The sequence below is a fragment of the Acomys minous genome, assembly GCF_964271855.1.
Source record: "Acomys minous genome assembly, chromosome: 16".
In the NCBI taxonomy this organism is placed as follows: Eukaryota; Metazoa; Chordata; class Mammalia; order Rodentia; family Muridae; genus Acomys; species Acomys minous.
In genome coordinates, this window is record NC_140498.1 from 37,716,568 (window position 1) to 37,736,401 (window position 19,834).

At 50.0% G+C, this 19,834-nt stretch overlaps 1 protein-coding gene across 1 annotated transcript in view; it reads left to right on the plus strand.

The window, feature by feature from the left end:
• Positions 1–17,336, plus strand: part of ERGIC1 (endoplasmic reticulum-golgi intermediate compartment 1) — a 100,893-nt gene extending 83,557 nt beyond the window's left edge. The window contains exons 9-10 of the mRNA XM_084760950.1: positions 355–477; positions 15,141–17,336. Of these exons, the coding sequence (XP_084617076.1) occupies positions 355–477; positions 15,141–15,248 (231 nt within the window). The 3' untranslated portion in view covers positions 15,249–17,336. The remainder of the gene's footprint in view (positions 1–354; positions 478–15,140) is intronic.
• Positions 17,337–19,834: the final 2,498 nt, after the last annotated feature.

Consider the following 19,834-nt stretch of genomic DNA (forward strand, 5'->3'; position numbering starts at 1 on the left):
GGAAGGGGCTTCATCGCCTCCAGGAACCCCAGAACAGCAGAAGTGCTCAACAGAATAATTGAGTAGATTCTATGCGGCCGGAGAACTCGAGAAGGAGCTACTCAGACTGAGCCCAAAGCCCGCTTTCCTCTCACATCTCACCCTTCAGACTGGCGCTCCATTCTCGTGCCACTTCTAAGTCACATGGCCCATTTCCCATAGCTGAAGGGATCCAAAATGTCCCCCACCAAGTTGCCTGTCCCAAGACCTTGGGAGAAGGTGAGAGGAAGCTGCCTGGCCTCCCTCTGCGGTCCACACCCTCACCCACCTGAGGCTGGTTCTGCCTGTCACCTTCCTTCTTTCTCTCTCCTACAGGAGTATGTCGCCTACAGCCACACGGGCCGCATTATTCCCGCCATCTGGTTTCGCTATGACCTCAGCCCCATCACAGTCAAGTACACAGAGAGAAGGCAACCGCTCTACAGGTTCATCACCACGGTAAGTAGCCCAGGGCCCAGGAGCAGCCACGCACCTGCTGTGGGCTGCCTTGCCTACCCTTGCTGGAACCTGATGGAGCTTGCTAGGCCCCAGTTGACTCCCAGACCAGTGAGAAGTGTTGCAGGAAGCACACGAGAGCCTCCGGCATTTCCCTAGCTGACTTGTTCTGGGTAGTCCCATTTAGCATATTCAGGGCCTAAGGGAAGTCTCCACTAGCCCCAGGATGTTGGTGACCTTTTTTCTGTTTCTGTTGTTGTTTTGTGGAGATTATTGTCAACATTTGGGTTTTTGTTTGTTTGTTTGTTTGTTTGTTTTTAAGACCGTGTTTCTCTATGTAAATTTGGCTGTCCTAGAACTCACTCTATAGACCAGGCTGGCCTCAGACTCACAGCGATCCACCTGCCTCTGCCTCCCTAGTGCTGGGATTAAAGGTGTGCGCCACCATGCCTGCCAAGACATTTCCTTTCCTTCTCTTTTTTTCATGTCTTCTCTCATGGTACAGCTGCACTGGTTCCAGCGTCTTCTTTCCTCCTGCTTTGTTTTCTTCCTTCGTTTTTCCTTCTCGCCACCTTGTCTTCTACTGTAGGCAACAGTGGGACGTCAGTTTTCTTTTACACTGATTATTTCTATCACGTGAACAGTTTCCTCCAACTCACTCCTTTGGGTACAGAGCAGGCGGGTCACCGTGCCTCCTCCACCCAGAAGGGTCCGGAGATCTGGGGTAAGTCAGAGTCAGCAGAGGTGAAAGACCAGATGGCTCTCTACCTGTCAGATTCAGGCACTGGGGCCTAAAGATCTATGTGATATTGGAATGCCTTGTGCGGGGTGAGGCAAGGTCTTACTGTGTAGCCCAGGCCGGCCTGGAACTTGCAAGAATCCTGCTATGCTCAGGAAACCGCCACATCAGCCTCCTAAGTAGCCAGGAGTGCCACTTCGCCCAACTTCTAGTAATGGTTCGAGACCGGGGGCCTAGATCCTGGCTGTTGGCTTCCTGTTGTGATGGAATCGGCTGCGTTACAGAGCAGACAGGATCTATGAAGCTGGCTTGAGACAGCCTCAGGCATGGTTGTACCTAGTCACATACTTTGTAAGCAGTGTCTCTCTCCTCTGGTCAGTCTTTCTGTCTTTCTCTGTCTTCTCTTCGTTCTTGGACAGACTCAGCAGTAGAAGCTTTCAATTTCTCAGTAGTCTCATGCCCAACCCCAGAGAGGATGGTTGCTGAGCTTGTCTCAGCTGAGGTCCCATGATGCCCTTCTGTCCTTCTGGCTTAGAGAATGAAATTCTCTGCTTGGCCTGGGCTTAAGTCTCTTGCCCTCTCTGGAACCAAAGACTGTGAGGGATGAGGGATGGCGCGTTCCTCAAGAGGAAGATCAAGTCTAGTTCCTGGGAGGGGACGAGCAGGCTTCGTGAGGTACCTGGCCAGGGAGGTGCCAGCAGCCAGGCTGGTTGCTCTAAGCACCATAAGAATAATGGTCTTTGTTCTTGCTGCCTCCCGGGCCCATGGGGCTCAGAGAGCATCGTGGAAGGAGAGACCGGGTGGATGCAACCGTGTGTCGTAAGCCAGGGGCTTAGATAAGCCTATAAACAACTTTTTTTTTTTTTGCCATTTTGGAATGGCAAATCCAAAGCTTGTGTTGAACCAACAGCACCTACATAGAGCGGAAACACCACGCGCAGGCTGGGCAGGGCTTGCCACACACGTGATGAGGAACAGTCATCAGCATCTGCATAGAAAGAGGCCACAGTGGCTGGTAGCGGCTAAGTGGCCAAAAGGAGCGAAGCCAGTGCTAAAGACCCCTGTTCCCCGGGCAGACCCAGTGAAACCTGTACCTCTCACTTGATCATGGCGGTGGGTGGGGGGCAAAGGGGGGCAGGGGGACTCAAAAGTTAAGACCCCTTCAAGACAACCTTCCTGGCGATATTCAAATTCTCCACAAAAGATGCAGAGGTAATAAAACTAGGGACCCACATACGGGAGATTTATAAAAGTTTTCAGCTCCAGTTCAAGGAATTTGTGAACAAATGCTTTTACCCAAGATCCCCCGAGGCGAGCACATGCTAAGTGCATGTGAGTGCTGACTTGTCCTATTCTAGTCCCACTGCATACCCAGAATAAGCCAGATGAGGAGATATAAGCAGATGTCCCCCATGCGTCCAGGCAGGTGTGGCCTGTCCTCAGAGGCCCTGGGGGGTCTGTGCTGTCAACAGTGGAATCAACACCACACTGCTAGGCTCCCTCCCTGTGCCCCCCCCCCCGCGCCAACCCCCAGTTCCCATTTGCTCCTGGGAAGCAGCTGATCCCCTGAGAGTCTCAGCCCCTTGGCAAGTGGCTGAGAATGAGGCAGCTTCGGTTACTCATCTACTGTTGTTGGCTAGAATCTGCCATGCCAGGTCTGAGTGAGCCTGGCCCTCCAGAAGCTTCCCAGTGGTGGAGAATATTCGTGTAAGAACACAGGGCTTTGCCACGAGAGCCCTTCTCCCCGGCTTCCACTGGGGCAGAGAAGGTCCTCGCACCTCTTGAGCAAGGCCTTGACATGACGAGGAAAAGGCTGCCTTGGAAAGGGTCTTGTGTATACAGAGACACCAATCCAGCATGCCTTTTGAAGGCCAACTAGCTCTCCCCTTGGGATGGACTTCCTGTTAGGTCAAGGTGAGCCATTGATCTAACAAGACGTTCCACAACGTCACAGGAAAGCTCTTCCTCCTCCAACACCACCATAACTCCTCCTCCCCTTGTTTTTCTCTCTTCAACCCCCAGTTCATTAACTATCTCCATCAGGTCCACCTCTGCTGCAGTATGGCCCCATAAATCTCCAGGCTTGCTACCCACACTGCTCCATGGAACCTCCTCCTGACATTAGCTTGGTTTGTTTTCTGAAGCCCCCTCTCCACCCCACCCCACCCCAACCCCCAACCCCGGCTGCCATCTTGGTTGCCATGGCAACTGTGGGGTCAGCTCATGAGCCAGCTGGCTCCCGGCAGATGGCGTCATTGTGGAGCTTCAAAGCCTCTTGTCCCTGGGCAGCAGATGTGAGGGTGATGCTGGCTCTCAGACACACTGCACAAAGACCCCTGGAGCCTTCAGAGGGTGGGTGGGGCTGTCACAGAGTGGAGCCACCTGCCATGGACTTCTCTCCCTCTTCTTTTAATATCAAACACTTGCGTGCGAAGCTCTACGCCCCAAGTGGGTGCCATCTACAAATAGCCCTTCAGAAGGGGTTGCTGACACATGAGGGCTTCAGAGGAAGGGCAGCAGCTGTCTGTGGCTGCAGTGAGGGCATAGCCCCCAGGAGAAGCTTTTTCACATACCTGGTACCTGGCTGGTTCTAGACTCTCTTCAGGGTCCGGTCTGCAGGGGGCATGCTCTGCTCTGCTGTACCAGGCTGCCCAAGACTCCTTTCTTTGGACCCTCACAATACCTCAATCAAACCTATGCATCTCGCTTGACTAGAGCGTTTCTCCCCCCCAAAAGAGTAAGCACTTGGCAGTATGCACGTGACCCGCACCCCTCCGTATCTGTCCCCTGCTGCGAGCTGAAGCCCTTCTTTTGAGATTGCCTTGAAGTGGGCTGTGGTGACAGATTGGATGACTTGAGGTGTCAGATCTCTCTTTGCGTGGTTTATTTTCTTTTTGAGAGCGGGAATACCCAGAAGCCATAGAGTGCCAAATTGGGCCCCGTATGCCTGCAACAATTCTCGCCCACCAGAAAGTGCCAGAGGCTGGTGGTGGCGCACCCCTTAAACGCTATCACGCAGCCCCTTCGGCTGAAGAGACACTTAGGGGCCTCCAGATGAGGGAATTTTGCTGGAGTAAGCCCCACCCACCCACCCACTCACGTTCTTTCCACTGCCCTCCCCCACACTCTCCTCACCAGGAAAGTAATGCTCCACGCGTTAGATTGCGCTGTGCAGTTGTCGGGTCCCCTTAGAGCCTCCAGGTGTCATGACTTATCTATCACAGTGTCCCCCAGCTTCCAGCATCAAGCCTGGCCTACTGCCGGGTGTCCACAGATGCATAAGGGACAGCTGCGTAAAAAGAAGAGACGGTAGCTCCCTTTACCAAGCACCCACTGTGAATCAGACAATTTTGTAATTATCCCCAGAATGCTTCCAGAAACCTCTGAGTGGATTCTAGCTTTGTGTTTTAGGTATGAATTCAACCAGGGCTTGGAGAGGTGAAGAAAGTCCTCCAGGGTCGCACAGTGAATAAGTGATGAACCTTGGGACTGGACCTCCATGCCTGCCCTCGCAGCATCTTTTCCCTCCCACTTGCATCTTGCCAAACGAGGGCTATCAGGAGCGTTAACAGCAACAGAGGTCCCAGGGGTCATGAAGTCCCTTGGTAAAGGACATTAGCATTGCAGGACACAGAAGACATCGGTGACTTCTACCTGGCACCAAAATGCCATAGCAGAAAACAGACTGACAATAACACCGCGTAGGTGCACGGCCAGCCATAAAGAGAAGCTAGGTGTCCACCTGAGGCTGTGTGGCTTGCTGTGTAAGGTCCCCCGCCTGTCTGCTCATCTGCTTGGTGTCTGCCTGCTTCTCCTAGCAGGAGATGAGGAAGCTGTAAGCGTTGATTGATTGGAAACAAGCGGGCCTAGGGCGTAGCTCAGTGGGAGGGCACAGGCCTCGCACGCAGGAGGCTGGGCGCTTGGTCCCTAGCACTGTTGGTTTGGTCGGTCTGAGGTGTGAGCTTGGTTGGAACAGTGTTTTGTCATGTGAAGACCTGAGGTCCATCTTAGAGTCCATGAGACGAGCTGGGCTGTGGCAGTGTGCACCCATAATCCCACATCTGGGGAGTAGAAGCACACGGTTCCTTGGGGCTCATTGTCCATTCGGTTTAGCGTACTTGGCAACCTCCTGGCCAGGGAGAGACCCATCTCAGAAACCAAGGTGAATGGCACCTAGGGTTGATCTCTGCCTGGCATATACAGGCACACACAGTTTTATACTCCTGTAAAGTTATGTGGATTAAGGAAAAGAAAGGGAAGCCAGGAGTGCTGGCACACGCCCTTAATCCCAGCATTCAAGTGGATCTCTGTGAGTTCAAGGCCAGCCTTGTCTACAAAGTGAGTCCAGGACAGCCAAGGCTACACAGAGAAAGCCTGTCTGGAAAAAAAAGAGAGGTCCACTTTGCCACTTGGACAGAGGGCAGCTTTCACAGCCTCCTGGGGACAGTCTGGATTCTCTCCTCTGCCTGTTTCTCTTCCCTGAGCCAAGAGGTACAGGGGTGCGCACCTTGGTCCCTTCCGCTGCCACCACTGCCCTGTGCAGGACGGAACAAAGCCCCAAAGCAAGAACTCCTTGATTCAGGGCCGGACTGCAAGAAAGTCCTGGGATCAGGCCCATCGGGGGCAACTGTGTGAGGTGAGGTCATGCAGAAAACTGCGCAGGGCGAGTGGAGGGAACGGGACTGAAGGAGAGGAACTTCTCACACTCGGGTCTCTAAAGTGCGCTCTCAGGACAGCCACTGTGCGGGTGAGCGGGATAGAAAAGGAAAGGCGACAGCCACCACGGCTCCAGGAAGCTTGTCTCAAGGGTGCATAGCTTTTCACTTCCCAACCTCTGCAGGCAGGGGTTTTGGACCTCCTGCTTCCAGGCTGTTTGCTGTGCAGACCTCTGTAGGAGAACTGGGAAGACAAGTACCACAGTTTTGAAGTTTGCCATTCATGAGGAGATGGCACTGAGAGGTGGGACAGGGTGGTCTAATTGAAGGGAAAAAAAAACCCAGACCTGCAGCCTCCCAAGCCTCAGGTTGGTGGAGCTTGCCTTCTTGGTGGCTTTATGACCTTGGGCGAGTGGCCTTCTCTTCTGTGGTGCAGTCATAAGAACTGAGTGAGAAAGCAGAAGAAAACCCTGTCCCAGGGCAGGACGTAGGTGCTCAACCAAGGTGGAGCTTGGTGATAGGGTGGAAATGGGTATTTTTCAGTTAAGCACCCTTTCCCTCAGACCTTTCCTTGAGTTAGGGCCTGGAAGTCACGGCCTGCTGAGTGGAGATCACCGTCCCTCCCTTCCTCCCATCCCCAAACTCTCAGCTTCCCTTCCTGATGCTCCCCCACCCCACCCCCTGCCTCTGCGACTTGGGTGTTCTCATCCGCGGCTCCAGCCTGTCTGCCTCCGGCAGTGTGTGATGAGACTTAGTTCATTATTTATTTCCTCTGACTGTGCCTTTTCCACAAGCCTTGAAACCGCACGCCTGGATGAGGAAAGATGAGCAGTTCCTGGCATCTGTGGTCACAGGAGCCTCATAGCCTCCCCAGTCATAGGTGAGGGAAACTGAGGCCCGGAGAATTAAACTGACCTTCCCGACCAACATCACAGAGCTGGTTTCCACCCAGGACTGTTTGCCTTCCCTCCCCAGGGTAGCGGTGGCTCAGGCTTTTTTCACACTGCAAGCCACTGGGCAGTAAACATGGGCTCAGAAGGGGCAGGGAGATGTTAGTCCTGGTAGAACAAGAATTCAGCTCTCTAGCCCTGGCCTTCCCTAGCATAAGGAATTGAGAGCCACAGTTCAAACGTAAAGAAATGCGTCTTTTAAAGTTATGCTAAGGTGTGAACTCCAGGACAGAACGCTTGCCTGGCCCAAGCTCTAGAAAAAAGAAAAACAATAAGCTAAGCTTGGTGAAATGATAACGTGCATGTAAAGGCACCTGCTGTGAGGCTGATGTGAGTTTGATCCCACATGGCAGATGCAGAGAACTGACTCGTGCAGGTTGCCTTCCACCGCCATGTAGGTACCATGGCCCGTGAGTTTGCACATAAGTAAATGTAATTTTAAAATTAATTACCAGAAAGAAAAGAAAGCAAGCCCCAAGCCAGGTGGTGGTGGCACACACCTTTAATCCCAGCACTCGGGAGGCAGAGGCAGATAGATCTCTGAGTTCAGAGGCCAGCCTGGTCTACAGAGTGAGTTCCAGGATAGGCAGGGCTACATGGAAAAACCCTGTGTTTCCTGGGATTGGGGTGGAGGTGAGAGAGGAAAGAAGGAAGTGAAATAGTTTCCCAGTTTGTTTGTTTGTTTTTAGTTTTTCGAGACAGGGTTTCTCTGTTGTAGCCTTGGCTGTCCTGGACTCACTTTGTAGACCAGGCTGGCCTCGAACTCACAGCGATTCGCCTGCCTCTGCCTCCCAGGTTCTGGGATTAGTGGCATGCGCCACCACTCCGGCTTAGTTTTCCAGTTTTTAAAAACAAAGAAACTAAGGCACAAACACTAGGAGGCAGACAGCCTCACTGAGGAGAAAGGCCTAAGCCTGCTTCTATGGACTCCAAGACCAGTCTGTTCTCAGCAGCAAAGCACCGCGAAGCCCCAGGCCACACTGCCCAGGTTCAGGGGTTTTTTAAGGAGCCAGAATGGGCTGGGTGAGGTTGTCGCCTCCTTGCCTTTCACAAGCTTCCACCTCCACACCAACCTTTGCCCCAACTCCCAGGTGCCTGCTAAGAACAGAACCAGGAGTCCGCAGTGATTCCTTTGCTCGACCTTAACCCAAACAGCCTCTCCTTGTTCTTTCTTGCACGCGCTCACTGTCTACTTCCAGATGCATCCTGAAAGCCTGCTCTGTACCGACGACTTCTTTTGTCTTCTCTCCCTTGGCCATGAAGATAAGAGAGCAGGAAATAGGGTTGACATGGGCCAGACCCCAGGAGCTCCCTGACTAGAGAACTGAAGGGTCTCTGACCTAAGGAGCCTGGCCCAGAGCTCCCCGACACACCCTAAGCCATGCCCTCCTGGACAGCAGTTACCTATTCAAGTCCAGGCGGACTGCAGAGCCACATGGCCAACCAACATGGCTCTTGTGGGTAGCTGCACAGTCTTCAGAGGATCTTGCCATCCTGTCTCCCACGAATGGCTCGTCTTCCTCTTAAAGCGGCAGGAAGAGAATGGGAACGGAGCCACAAAGCCTCTGAGGATGGTAGGATTCCACTCCACTTCTTGACTAAAGTAGGTCTCGAGCATAGTGTTGAATTTAGCAATAAGGTTGGAGGCTGAGAGATAAGATCAGGTGCTGGACAGTGGTGGCACACGCCTTTAATCCCAGCACTCGGGAGGCAGAGGCAGCTGGTTCTCCGTGAGTTCAAGGCCAGCCTGGTCTACAAAGAGAGTCCAGGACAGCCAGGCCTGTTACACAGCGAAATCTGTCTCCAGGGAAAAAAAGATCAGGTGCTGGGCAGTGGTTATTTTTAGTCCCAGCACTTGGGAGGCAGAGGCAGGTGGTTCTCTGTGAGTTCAAGGCCAGCCTGGTCTACAAAGTGAGTCCAGGACAGCCAAGGCTCCACGGAGAAACCCTGTCTTGAGAAACAAAAACAAAGCAAAACAAAACAAGATCAGGTGCCACTTACTGAACACCTACTGGGTTCCAGGTACTCTAGAGGTCCCTGCAGAGTGACTGTCATGAGATGCTTTCCCTGTTTACAGATGGAAAAACTGAGGCCCGGAAAAAACACTTCCATGGCAGCCACTGCTCAAGCCCCCAAAGGATGAGTTCTCTCCTCTGTGCAAGCAGGAAAGGCCCCAGTAGTCTCCCCAGTCCTCACTTTTTGCCTGCCCTGGTCACTTGTATGGAGGAGGTGCATGCCTCCCCCATCATCTCGGCTGCCAGCAACAGGCTGGGATTTAGTGCCTTTGGCACCTTCTGCTTTATCTCTGTTTGTATTCATTTGTGCTGCTCTTGGGCCCCTCTCTGCAGGTCAGGGGGATGCTGAGTGTCCACTGCCCTGCCCTCCGTTCAAGTCATTCTTAACGTCCCTCCTGTATCACCTCTAGCTCCATCTCACAACTGCTCCATTCATTTTTCTTTTTCCCACGTTGTCCATCAGTAGTCAGGAAGGGACCCCACGCTCACAACCTCATGCAGTCTTCGTTTCCCATGTAAGAGCCCTGACTGACCTTTTCAAGCAAGAAATGGCCATCACTGACAGTGAGTCCCAGTGCGCTATCACCCTAGTGCAGATGGCTGCCGTGTCCCCTCTGTGTGTCAACTCCAGGACACTCCACGCTTCAAGCCTCCTGGTTGTGCCTATAATCCTAATCCGTGTCATTCTGGTTGGTTCTACAGATGGGGGTGAGATTCTACAGTATCCTTATGGCTTGTTTTCATAGTCAGACACAGTGTGAACATACTGAAAGGAAAATTTCAGAAACAAATGGTTCATAGATTTTAAGTATTATCGTTAAACATAGTATTCCTATTTTATTATCATTAGTCTTTTATTGTACCTAATTTGTAAGTTAAAAAATTAGTAGGTTCTAATTTTTAAAAAGTGAGCCAGGTGGGCCGGATGTGGTGGCGCACGCCTTTAATCCCACTTGGGAGGCAGAGGCAGGTGGATCTCTGTGAGTTCGAGGACAGCCTGGTCTACAAAGTGAGTCCAGGACAGCCAGAGCTACACAGAGAAACCCTGTCTCGAAAAAAACAGGAAAAAATATATATTAAGTATAGAGTTTGAAGCTGTCTAGTTCCTTGCACCTCTGGGAGTCTTATAAACACCCCCTAAGGATGAGGGACCTCTGGAATGAAAGCAAGGGTGGACCACTAGAATCTTCTCACCTCTAAGGAAGCCCCCAAAATGTATCAGAATTCCTTTCTTTCTTGGGATCCACCAGACTCCTTCAGCCGACTTTATGTATTAGTGGGTTCAGGGGCATCAGCAGATGAACACGGAAGCTCGCTGCAGCACCCCCTTAGCCTTCAGGCTGACAGTAACTTATGCTGGCATTGGGCTTTTGCTTAATTCGCATGCTCCCTCAGTTTCCCCAGAGGCTGTATCTTCTTGTGGGCCTCAGTTGCACATGTCATCTCCCTCGACCCTGGGCCAGCCCAATGAAAGAAGACCTCAGACGAGTGCCAGGTGTGCGTGAGTCATAGGAATCCAGGCGTCAAGTTATGTGGGGATGAAGGCAGATGGAGGGGTTATTTTTTATTTTTTGCTCCATTGCACTGAAGTCACATTTTCCTACCCTCCGATCCAAGCTCTAAAAGTATTTTGTGGTATAAAATCTGCCACCATCTGACCCACTCTACGGAAATAAAGCAGCTTCTCTGCCGTCACCCTCCCTGAAAAGTGCCCCTGCGTCATGCGCTGGGGCCGGCGGGGAGCGGCCTGGCCTGTTTAAAAACACTTCATCATAGTCTTCACAGCGTCCCCAATCCTCTTAGCTCTCCGGGGGGCTGCTCGGGTTTCTCGGGCTGTTATTACTGGAATGCCAGCTGCTCTACTTACAGGCCATGCACACAGACCTGCCTCTGTCTTAGACCTTGCACGCCTTTGCTTAGCTCATCTCACGAAAACACCATTTAGAAGATAAATGCCAACGCGGCATGCCCTTCTTCTCTCGTCTCCGCTGTGTCCTCTGGCTTCCCACCCCTTGGCATCAATCGATCCATTAAGGCACCACTGCCACCCAGAGTCCTGTGGTGGCTATGTGTCAGTGGTGTCTGTCCGCAGATGCACGACAGAGCTGGGTGTTAGTGTGTGAGCAGTAACCAGCATAGAAATGTTCCATCATAAATTGAAAAGAACAAACCGGGCCCAGCGGTGCCACGCCTGTAATCCCAGCACTGGGGAAACAGAGGTGGATGGATCTCTGGGAGTCCAGGACAGCCAAGGCTACACAGAGAAACCCTGTTTTGAAAAACCAAACGACAAAACAAACAAATAGATAAAACAAAACGAAAAGAGAAAATAGCAAGATCAAAAGTATGCTTTAGGAGGCTGGGCATGGTGACTCATGCCTTTAATCCCAGCACTTCGGAAGCAGAAGGAGGGGATCTATGTGAGTTCGAGGCCAGCCTGGTCCACATAGTGAGTTCCAGGACAGCTAGAGCTATGCAGAGAGACCCTGTCTCAAAAAATATATATAATTTATATATTATTTTCTATTTTAATATATTAAGCATATGTTTATATAAATATGAAATATAAACAGTTTAATATAATAAATATAAGTACACATAAATATAGTATTTAATATAATATATAATTATAAGATCAACATATATATATAATTTATAATTTAAAACTATATAAAATATATCTATTTGGGCTGCAGAGACGGCTGGGTAGGTAAAGTGATTGCCTCGTAAGTGAGAGGCTTTGACTTTGAACCCTTAGGTCCCGTGTAAAGCGGGCCTCAGTAACACACATCTGTAATCTCAGGCCTCGTGTGGTGAAATGGGAAGCAAAGACAGGAGAACCCTGGAAGCTCTTGGGCCCAGGAACCGTCTCAGGCAAGAGGACTGACACCTGAGGTTGTCCTCTGACCTCCAGATGAGTGGCGCCTGAGCACCCACACTCATACATACGAATGCATATATATATGTGATACATAGATTTAAGGCAGCTGACCTACCCAACACCATGGCTTTACCCACTTATATTAGCCTTTAGGGTTCTCTAGAGGAACAGAACTAATAAAATAAATATACAAATATAATAAATCTCATACACACACACACATAGACACACATTACTATCATCATCATCATCATCAGAACGGCCACAGGCAGTGGCAGTGGTAGTAGTAGAATGGCGACAGACTGTGGCTCAGCTAGGCCAACAATCGCTGTCTACCTACGGAAAGTCCAAGAGTCCAGTAGTTGCTAACTGCACAGAGCTAGACGTCTCCGCTGGTCTTTAGTATATGCCAGAATCCTGAAACGTGCGCTCTGATGCCAGTGAAGGAATGGACTTGCCAGTGAGAAGGAGAGCAGGGAAAGAGCAAGCTTCCTTCTTCCACGTCCTTCATGTGGGCGGCCAGCAGAAGGTGTGGCCCAGATGAGAGGTGGGCCCTTCCCACCTCAGATCTCTGGATTAGGGCTGGAGAGATGGCTCAGCGGTTAAGAGCACTGGCTGCTCTTCTAGAGGTCCTGAGTTCAATTCCTAGTAACCCAATGGTGACTCACAACCATGTATAACGAGATCTGGTGCCCTCTTCTGGTGTGCAGGTGTATACACAAATAGAGCACTCATATACATAAAATGGATAAGTAAATCTTTTAAAAGGTCAGGATTAAATGGACTGACATGGTATCACACACCTGTAATCTCAGCACTCCGGGAGGCTGATCTCTGTGAGTTCCAGGTCAGCCTAGTCTACAGGACCAGGACAGCCAAGGTTATACTGAAGTCTCTGTCTCAAAAGTGGGTCTTCCCGCGGGGCGTGGTGGCACACACCTTTAATCCCAGCACTTGGGAGGCAGAGGCAGGCAGATCTCTCTGAGTTCGAGGCCAGCGTGGTCCACAAAGTGAGTCCAGGACAGCCAGGGATGTTACACAGAGGAAACCCTATGTAAAGCCAAAAAAAAAAAAAAAAAGAAAGAAAGAAAGAAAGAAAGAAAAGAATTCCTCACTGATGTAGGCAAGTTGACAACCAACAGTAACCACCACACCTATAGTTAGTTGGTCAAAGTCACCTAACAGGAGCTCTGTTACAGTGAAAGGTGGGAGCGTGTCGTTGGGTTCACTGAGTGTTGTGCTGCAGGTGCGCAGCAGAGGCCATGAACACACTTGGTCCTAAGTCAAACCATCCACATCTGCAGGTGTCCGGACAGGGAAGTGAACCTCTGAAGAGATGACAATGAGCCTGGATCAGACTCCCGGGAGTGCAGGGCCAGGCGGGTCACTGTTGGCATGTTTAAAACACAGTACAATTTTGGGGGAAAGTGTTCAGGCAACAGGCGTTCCGATTCCAGGTGCACAATAAAACTTCAGGTGTGACTACATAGAAGATCCTTTGTAAAGTCCATGTGACCATGGGCGTGGTTTCTATAGCTAAGACCTAGAATCCAGTGTGGTCACTGACAGACAGCATAGAGACAGGTGGCCTCTCCCCTAGGAATAGGTTTAACTGGTGCTAAAAACTCAGGTCCAGGAGAGGACACCAGATCTCAATATAGATAGTGAGCTACCATGTGGTTGTGCAAATACAATGCTTATATACGTACATAAATAAATCTTTTCTTAAAAGAAAAAAACTGGGCTGGACAGATGGCTCAGTGGTTAGGAGCACTCTCTGCTCTTCCAAAGGACTCAGGTTCAATTCCCAGCACCCACATGGCAGTTCCAGGGATTCTGACAATGCATATAGAATAAAATTAAATAAATTATTTCTTTAAAACTTAGTTCTAGGGAGGGAGACTTTGGGGGATTTGGGTGAGGTCTGCCATCACAAATAGCAAAAAGCTCACCAGGTCATTAAGGACATCCATTTCTTTCTGGGCAGGAAAACAGGTATTTTATCTCATCCATTGAGGATGGATGTTTAACACTCCTGGTTCCCTAGTGCTCTGTGGGCACAAGGACCTTTGTGCCCACAACACAAAGCTAAGGCTTTATGCCATTCACTTACCTGAGGGCATTTCTCACTGAAGAAGCAGGAAGCTGTCACGTTAAGGGCAAAGACTCAGCTGGGTGTGGTGTCGCATGCATGTACTCCCAGCACTTGGGAGACAGACTGGAGTATCAGAAGTTCAAGGTCATCCTTGGCTATATGAGTTTGAAGTTAGCCTGGGCTACATGAGTCCCTGTCTCATTGAGTAAATAAGTCAATTTACAAAATGAGCAAATAAGTGAATAGCATGGGCTCTAACATTTTTGAACCCCAGTTCCGCCATTTGCACTAGCCAAATGATTCCAGACCTCTGAGAGTCAACCCTTAGCTTTGTGATAAACAAACAAACAAACAGCACTAACACCCTGTGGTTCACCTGGATAACCTCTGAGGTCATAGGTCTTGCCAGAGCCCTGTTAGTACTGTCCACGCTGTGGCTGCAGAGTGTTCTGACAGTTGCACAGCCATATTCGTCCTCCTCCTCTCACAGTCATCCTCAGGAATAGTAAGTTTCACCTCTAGGCTAGTGGTGAACAAGCCTAAAACAAGCAGTGTTTTAGTGTTGGCAACAAGAGGAAGAGGGCATACAGTTCTGGCATCTGCCGATGCACAGGACAACCTGCTATGGTGAACTGTCTGAGCCCGATGTCAGGGATGCCACTGGAAGCCTCTCTGAGAGCACTGTCTGCGGTAGTGACCTTGCTGTCTGGAGTTTGCTAACTACCCATCTGCAGAAGGAATGTCAGCTCCAAAGACTGCGAGTGTTTCCAGTCCCAAGCATCCAGGCCATTTTGTTTGTTCAGTCACAGCAGACACTGTGGATCTATCAGACCCAGACTCCAGTCCCAGGTGACCTGCATACATATGACCTTGGGGGTCAGAGACATCACATTTCAGACCCTCCACCATTTATCTGAAAATAAGATTATAAGTAGCTGGGAAACCTGGAAGCTAATTCTTTAGGCACCAAGGTCAAGACAGACCTGAGTTCTAATCACAGCTACTTACTTGGTGAACTTTGGGAAGTAACCTCACTTTCCTCATCTGTGAAATGGGTCTAATTATCCCCTTCCTCATTCAGAAAGTTCATCTGGGAGCTAAAGGAGCCAATACAGGTGATGACTGATCACTTCTGCTGTTATTCATCATATAACTAGTTTTCTTTGATTCCCCCTAGTACTGTCGGCGGCACAGTGGCAAACGAAATGGGTATCATGGGCAGCATGTGTCTACATGCGTGAGCTCATCCTCTTGTGATGCAGGAGGGGGGGCAGCCTGGCGCCTCCTCAGCACCAGCCTCTGACATGCTCCATTCTCTCCCCCGCTTGCAGATCTGTGCCATCATCGGCGGGACCTTCACTGTGGCCGGCATTCTGGACTCCTGCATCTTTACCGCCTCAGAGGCGTGGAAGAAGATCCAGCTGGGCAAGATTCACTGACATCCTGCCCAGCCCTGTGACTGAGGACCAGGGATCCCGCTAGCCCTGCCTCCAGCATCCCTTCTGCCTTCTGCCTTCTCTGGCCCAGTGTGTGTGGGAGGTGGGGTGGGTGGTGGTGGTTAAGGTGTGGCATGGGTGGCACACGGTTCTGCAGCTACCTCTTTCCCCATGTTTTAGATAAATTAACACTGCCTGGAGCAGGGGTGGTCCTTTCCCTGCAGAGCCCCAAAACCAGAGTCAGGTGGGGGGGGGAGTACTCCAGGGATGCTGGTGACCCCTTGTGGGAAGGGAATAACCTAGAGTCCACACAGACCAGCTCTCAGACAGGCTTTGACAATCTCAAGCCCCCACCCGTTTAGACACATTAACATCTTGATTTCTCCCAACCTCCGGCAGCCATCCTGAGTTCTCAGCCTTGGGACCAGGCTGCCCAAAGGTACTGCTGCCTAGCGCTTTCGACACGGAATGGTACTTGGCAGGCAAGCCCCTAGATACAGCTCTGTCACTGGAACTTGCTTCTGCCCCATTGCTTCATGCCCAACCTGTTGCCCAGGTCTTTTCTCTTGCTCCGCCTCTGCCTCTGTGTTCTGTGAAGCAGATGCCCTGTTGCTTGGCAGAATGGTGGAGACTCAGACTTGCCCACCAGTCTTGAGGCGGCTCGCAGGTGCCCCTTCCCCTCTTGTCTTTGCTCTTCTGAACCCCCCACCAATGTGCCTCAGCCGCTGTGCTATGTGGCAACAGCATTTCTTGGTGAAGGGGCTGGTTCCCATTGTGAAGTGCACACGTGCGCACACACGTGTATGCACACACACCCCACCCCACCCTGTTACATTCTGCAGTGCCAAGGGATGGAGCCATGTGTGGGAGGTCATCCTTAGAGGACCACATAAGGCACAGTGTGTGCACTTCTGTCCAATCCAGAAGCATCCTTCCCTTCAAACCACAACTGATGTATGTCTTGATATCCACCTTTGGTCCCAAGGCCTTAGCTGGGGAATTGAAGCAGGCCAGCTTCTTCTCTTTGCATCTCTACCTTGCGGGGTCCTAAGGGATGCCCAGCATCTGGGACCCACTTGCTGTTGAGATCCCCTATTAGCCGAGCACACACCAACTCAATTCCAGCCCCTGGGGGGCTCCAGTGTCTCCTCAACTTTCTCCTGAGGTGGATCCCTTCCCTGTTTACCCCCTCATCCATCCCTTTTTTTTCCTAAAGGGAGGGGCAGTGGTCCAGGCATGAATTCCATCCAGAGAATTTTAGCTATGCTCTCATGTCCAGAGAGAGAGCTGCATGCCTGGGCCTCACTTCTGTCGAGATTGCTTGCATACTTTTGTAATGAAGTGGAGTCTCCATTGGAAGGTTTGGGGGTTGTGTTTGTTTGTTTTGTTTTTGTTTTTCTTAAATAATCTCTTATGGGTAGCTGGATTCCCTGCCACTTGTAATTTTTGCTCTAAATTCCAATTAGCAAGACTTCCTTTTTTTATCTGAGTTGACCTTTGTGAACGTCAACAGCCCCTGAGTTATTTCTGGTATCTGGCCACTTGGATACATGTCTTCTCTTTTTTTAAACATTTTGTTCCACAGTTTCAGAAATCAGTCCCCTTGGTGTGTGAATCTGTCACGGTGGAGGGTGGGGCAGGGCGGGATGGGGCGGGAAATACATGGCATGCATATGAATTGAAACCCCCACTTTCGTGAGGACACAGGGGATGTCAGTTTCCCGTGGAAGAGATGCCTCTGCTCTGTTATTCTTGTAAAGGTGTTCTCAAGGGGACATATGTTTCAATTCTTTCCCACTCAACGGGGTTCAAATAGATTATTAAAAGTCGGCTTTTCAGAAAGATTGATGTGACTCTTGTCTCGGCTGTGGCTGGGTAACCTAAAGTGGGCCTGAGAGTGAAATTTAATTGTAGAGGACAGAGGTTGAAAATGTGGAAGAGAGCAGGGTGGTGGCGGCACATGCCTTTGATCCCAGCACTTGGGAGGCATAGCCAGGCTGATGATCTCTCTGAGTTCGAGGCCAGCCTGGAATGATTTCCAGGACAGCCAGAGCTACACAGAGAAACCATGCCATGAAAAACAAAAACAAACAAACAAACGAAAACAAAAAAACAAAAAAGAGTAAGAAAGCCAGGTGTGGTGGCATATGCTGTTAGTCCCAGTTCTTGGGAGGCAGAGGCAAATGGATCTATGTCAGTTCAAGGCCAGCCTGGTATACATAAAGAAACCCTGTCTCAAAAAATAAAAACAAACAAAAAGAAGATGAAGAAGACGCTGAAGAGAGGTCTGTTGAGGACCAAGAGCACGCTGGCAGGATACAGAATGGTTACAAATCTTGAAGAGTCTAGTTGGCTTTATCGCAGCCAGACTGTGTCTGTAGAGGGTTATAGAAGCCTCTTCTCCCCTTAGGAGGGAATCACCCTGGGAGGAGGGACTCCTCATGCTGAAGGCCTGTAGGTGAGCCGCACCATGCAGGCTGGCCGTCCACTCACCCATAGGACCCTAGTTTTGCTCAAATATCTGCTAAAAATAAAAAAATGTTTCCTGTTCGTCCTCAAGCCGTAGCATTACCAGAAATTTTGGGAGACCCACTTGGGGATGTCATGTGTCTGGAAAACACTACCAAGTCTTTGTCCACGGACACCCCTTTAGTACAGGATTAACACATTGACCGGTGTGTTTGAAGTTGACGTGTGGCATTGAAGAGATAACTTTTTTTTTTTACATTTTATGATTTCTCCTTTTTGATGATCTCTTCCAAAATGTAGGGAGGGATTCCAGAGCAGATCCAAGCGGACTGGATCATGGGCTGAGGGCCCTGGGCAGATGCTGCTGCTAGGCTAGCAGGCCTGTGTGGAGGAGCGCCAAAGGGAAGAAAGTCAAGTGCTTGGAGGGGTGGCTGTCACATAATGGAGGGAGCCTGGGAAGAAGTGAGATGTAGCAGTGGGGCTCAAAGGAGTGAGGAGGTGCACTTAGGTTTTATTCCTTCATGTCACAGTAAGTTGTTTTTTATTTGCTAGAAGCAATGACAGGCCATTAGAAGTCCAAATGCTTTTTTAAAGAAAAAAATCTATCAGGGGGTGGGGGTGGGGATCTACCTGATGGTAAAGGAACTTGCTCCACTCATGATGGCCCACATGGTGGAAGAGCTAGGTCCCTCATATGCCATGGAACATCATTTATGAGTGTGTACACATACAAGTAAATAAATGTAATTTAAAAAAAAAAAACATTGGCAGGGCTGGATGGCGCACGCCTTTAATCCCAGCACTCGGGAGGCAGAGGCAGGTGGATTGCTGTGAGTTTGAGGCCAGCCTGGTCAACAGAGTGAGTCCAGGACAGCCAAGGTTACACAGAGAAACCCTGTCTCGAAGAAAAAAACAAAGACCATTTAAGGGCCAGTGAGATAGCTCAGCTGGTACCTGATGACCCGAGTTCGATCCCAGAACCTGTGTAAATGTAGAAGGAGAGAGAAGTCTTCACACACGTGTGCCATGGTACATGACTGCTCCCCCATATGATAATAAACGAAATTTACATTTTTCAGAGTTTTTTATTAATTATGTATACAATGCTCTGCCTGTATGGACACCTGCAGGCCCAGCAGAGGGCACCAGATCTCATTATAGATGGTTGTGAGCCACCATGTGGCTGCTGGGAATTGAACTCAGGACCTTAGGAAGAGCAGCCCGTGCTTTTAACCTCTGAGGCATCCCTCCAGCTGCCCTGTCCCCCCCCCACCACTCCTTTTTTTTTTTTTTTTTTTTTGAAATAGGGTTTTTCTATGTAACAGAGCCCTGGCTAGACGATCTGCCTGTCTCTACCTCCCAAGAAAGCTGAAATCAATGTCCTTTGCCACCACACCAGCAAAATTTACATCATTTAAAAACTGGTTTTAGGGTTGGAGGTGTACCTCAATGTTAGAGGCACTAGGCTTACTCCTCCAGCAGCAAAACAAAGAAACCTGGTGTGTGCTTCTAGAAGGTTCATTATCTGAAGATAGATACAGGCTATAGTGGCGTGCGTGTGGACACATGTAAAAGAACATTCTCTGAAGATCTTTTTCCTCCCCACAGCTGTTTCCGGCCAGCTCTTTGCTGATGAGGTCATGCATTTAATTCTGAGCCATCATTGGGCATTCATTCTCAGCATGCCGGGAACAAAGAAAGGCATAATTGCACCCTGGCCACACAGCTAGCAGGTGGTAAAGTTGGAATTCCAACTCAGATCTCCCTGGCTACAGAGTTATGAAGAAACTGCCTCATCCCCAAGATCATCAGAGCTGGCTCAGATGGCTGGAAATGGAGGGGGAGGAGCAGCCCAAGAGGGCCTTTTGTCTTATTTTGTCTTTTTTCCCTTTAAAACAATGGTTCTCAACCTTCTGAGTGCTGCAACCCTTTACTACAGTTCCTTGTGCTGTGGTGAGCCCCAACTATAGTTACTTTTGTTGCTACCTCGTAACTGTAGTTTTGTTAAGTGTTATAAATTGTAATGTAAATACTTTTGGAAATAGATTTGCGGAAGGGGTCATGACCCAGAGGTTGAGAAACCATTGCTTCTAAGCATCCTGTGAGGAGCTGGGACTGGA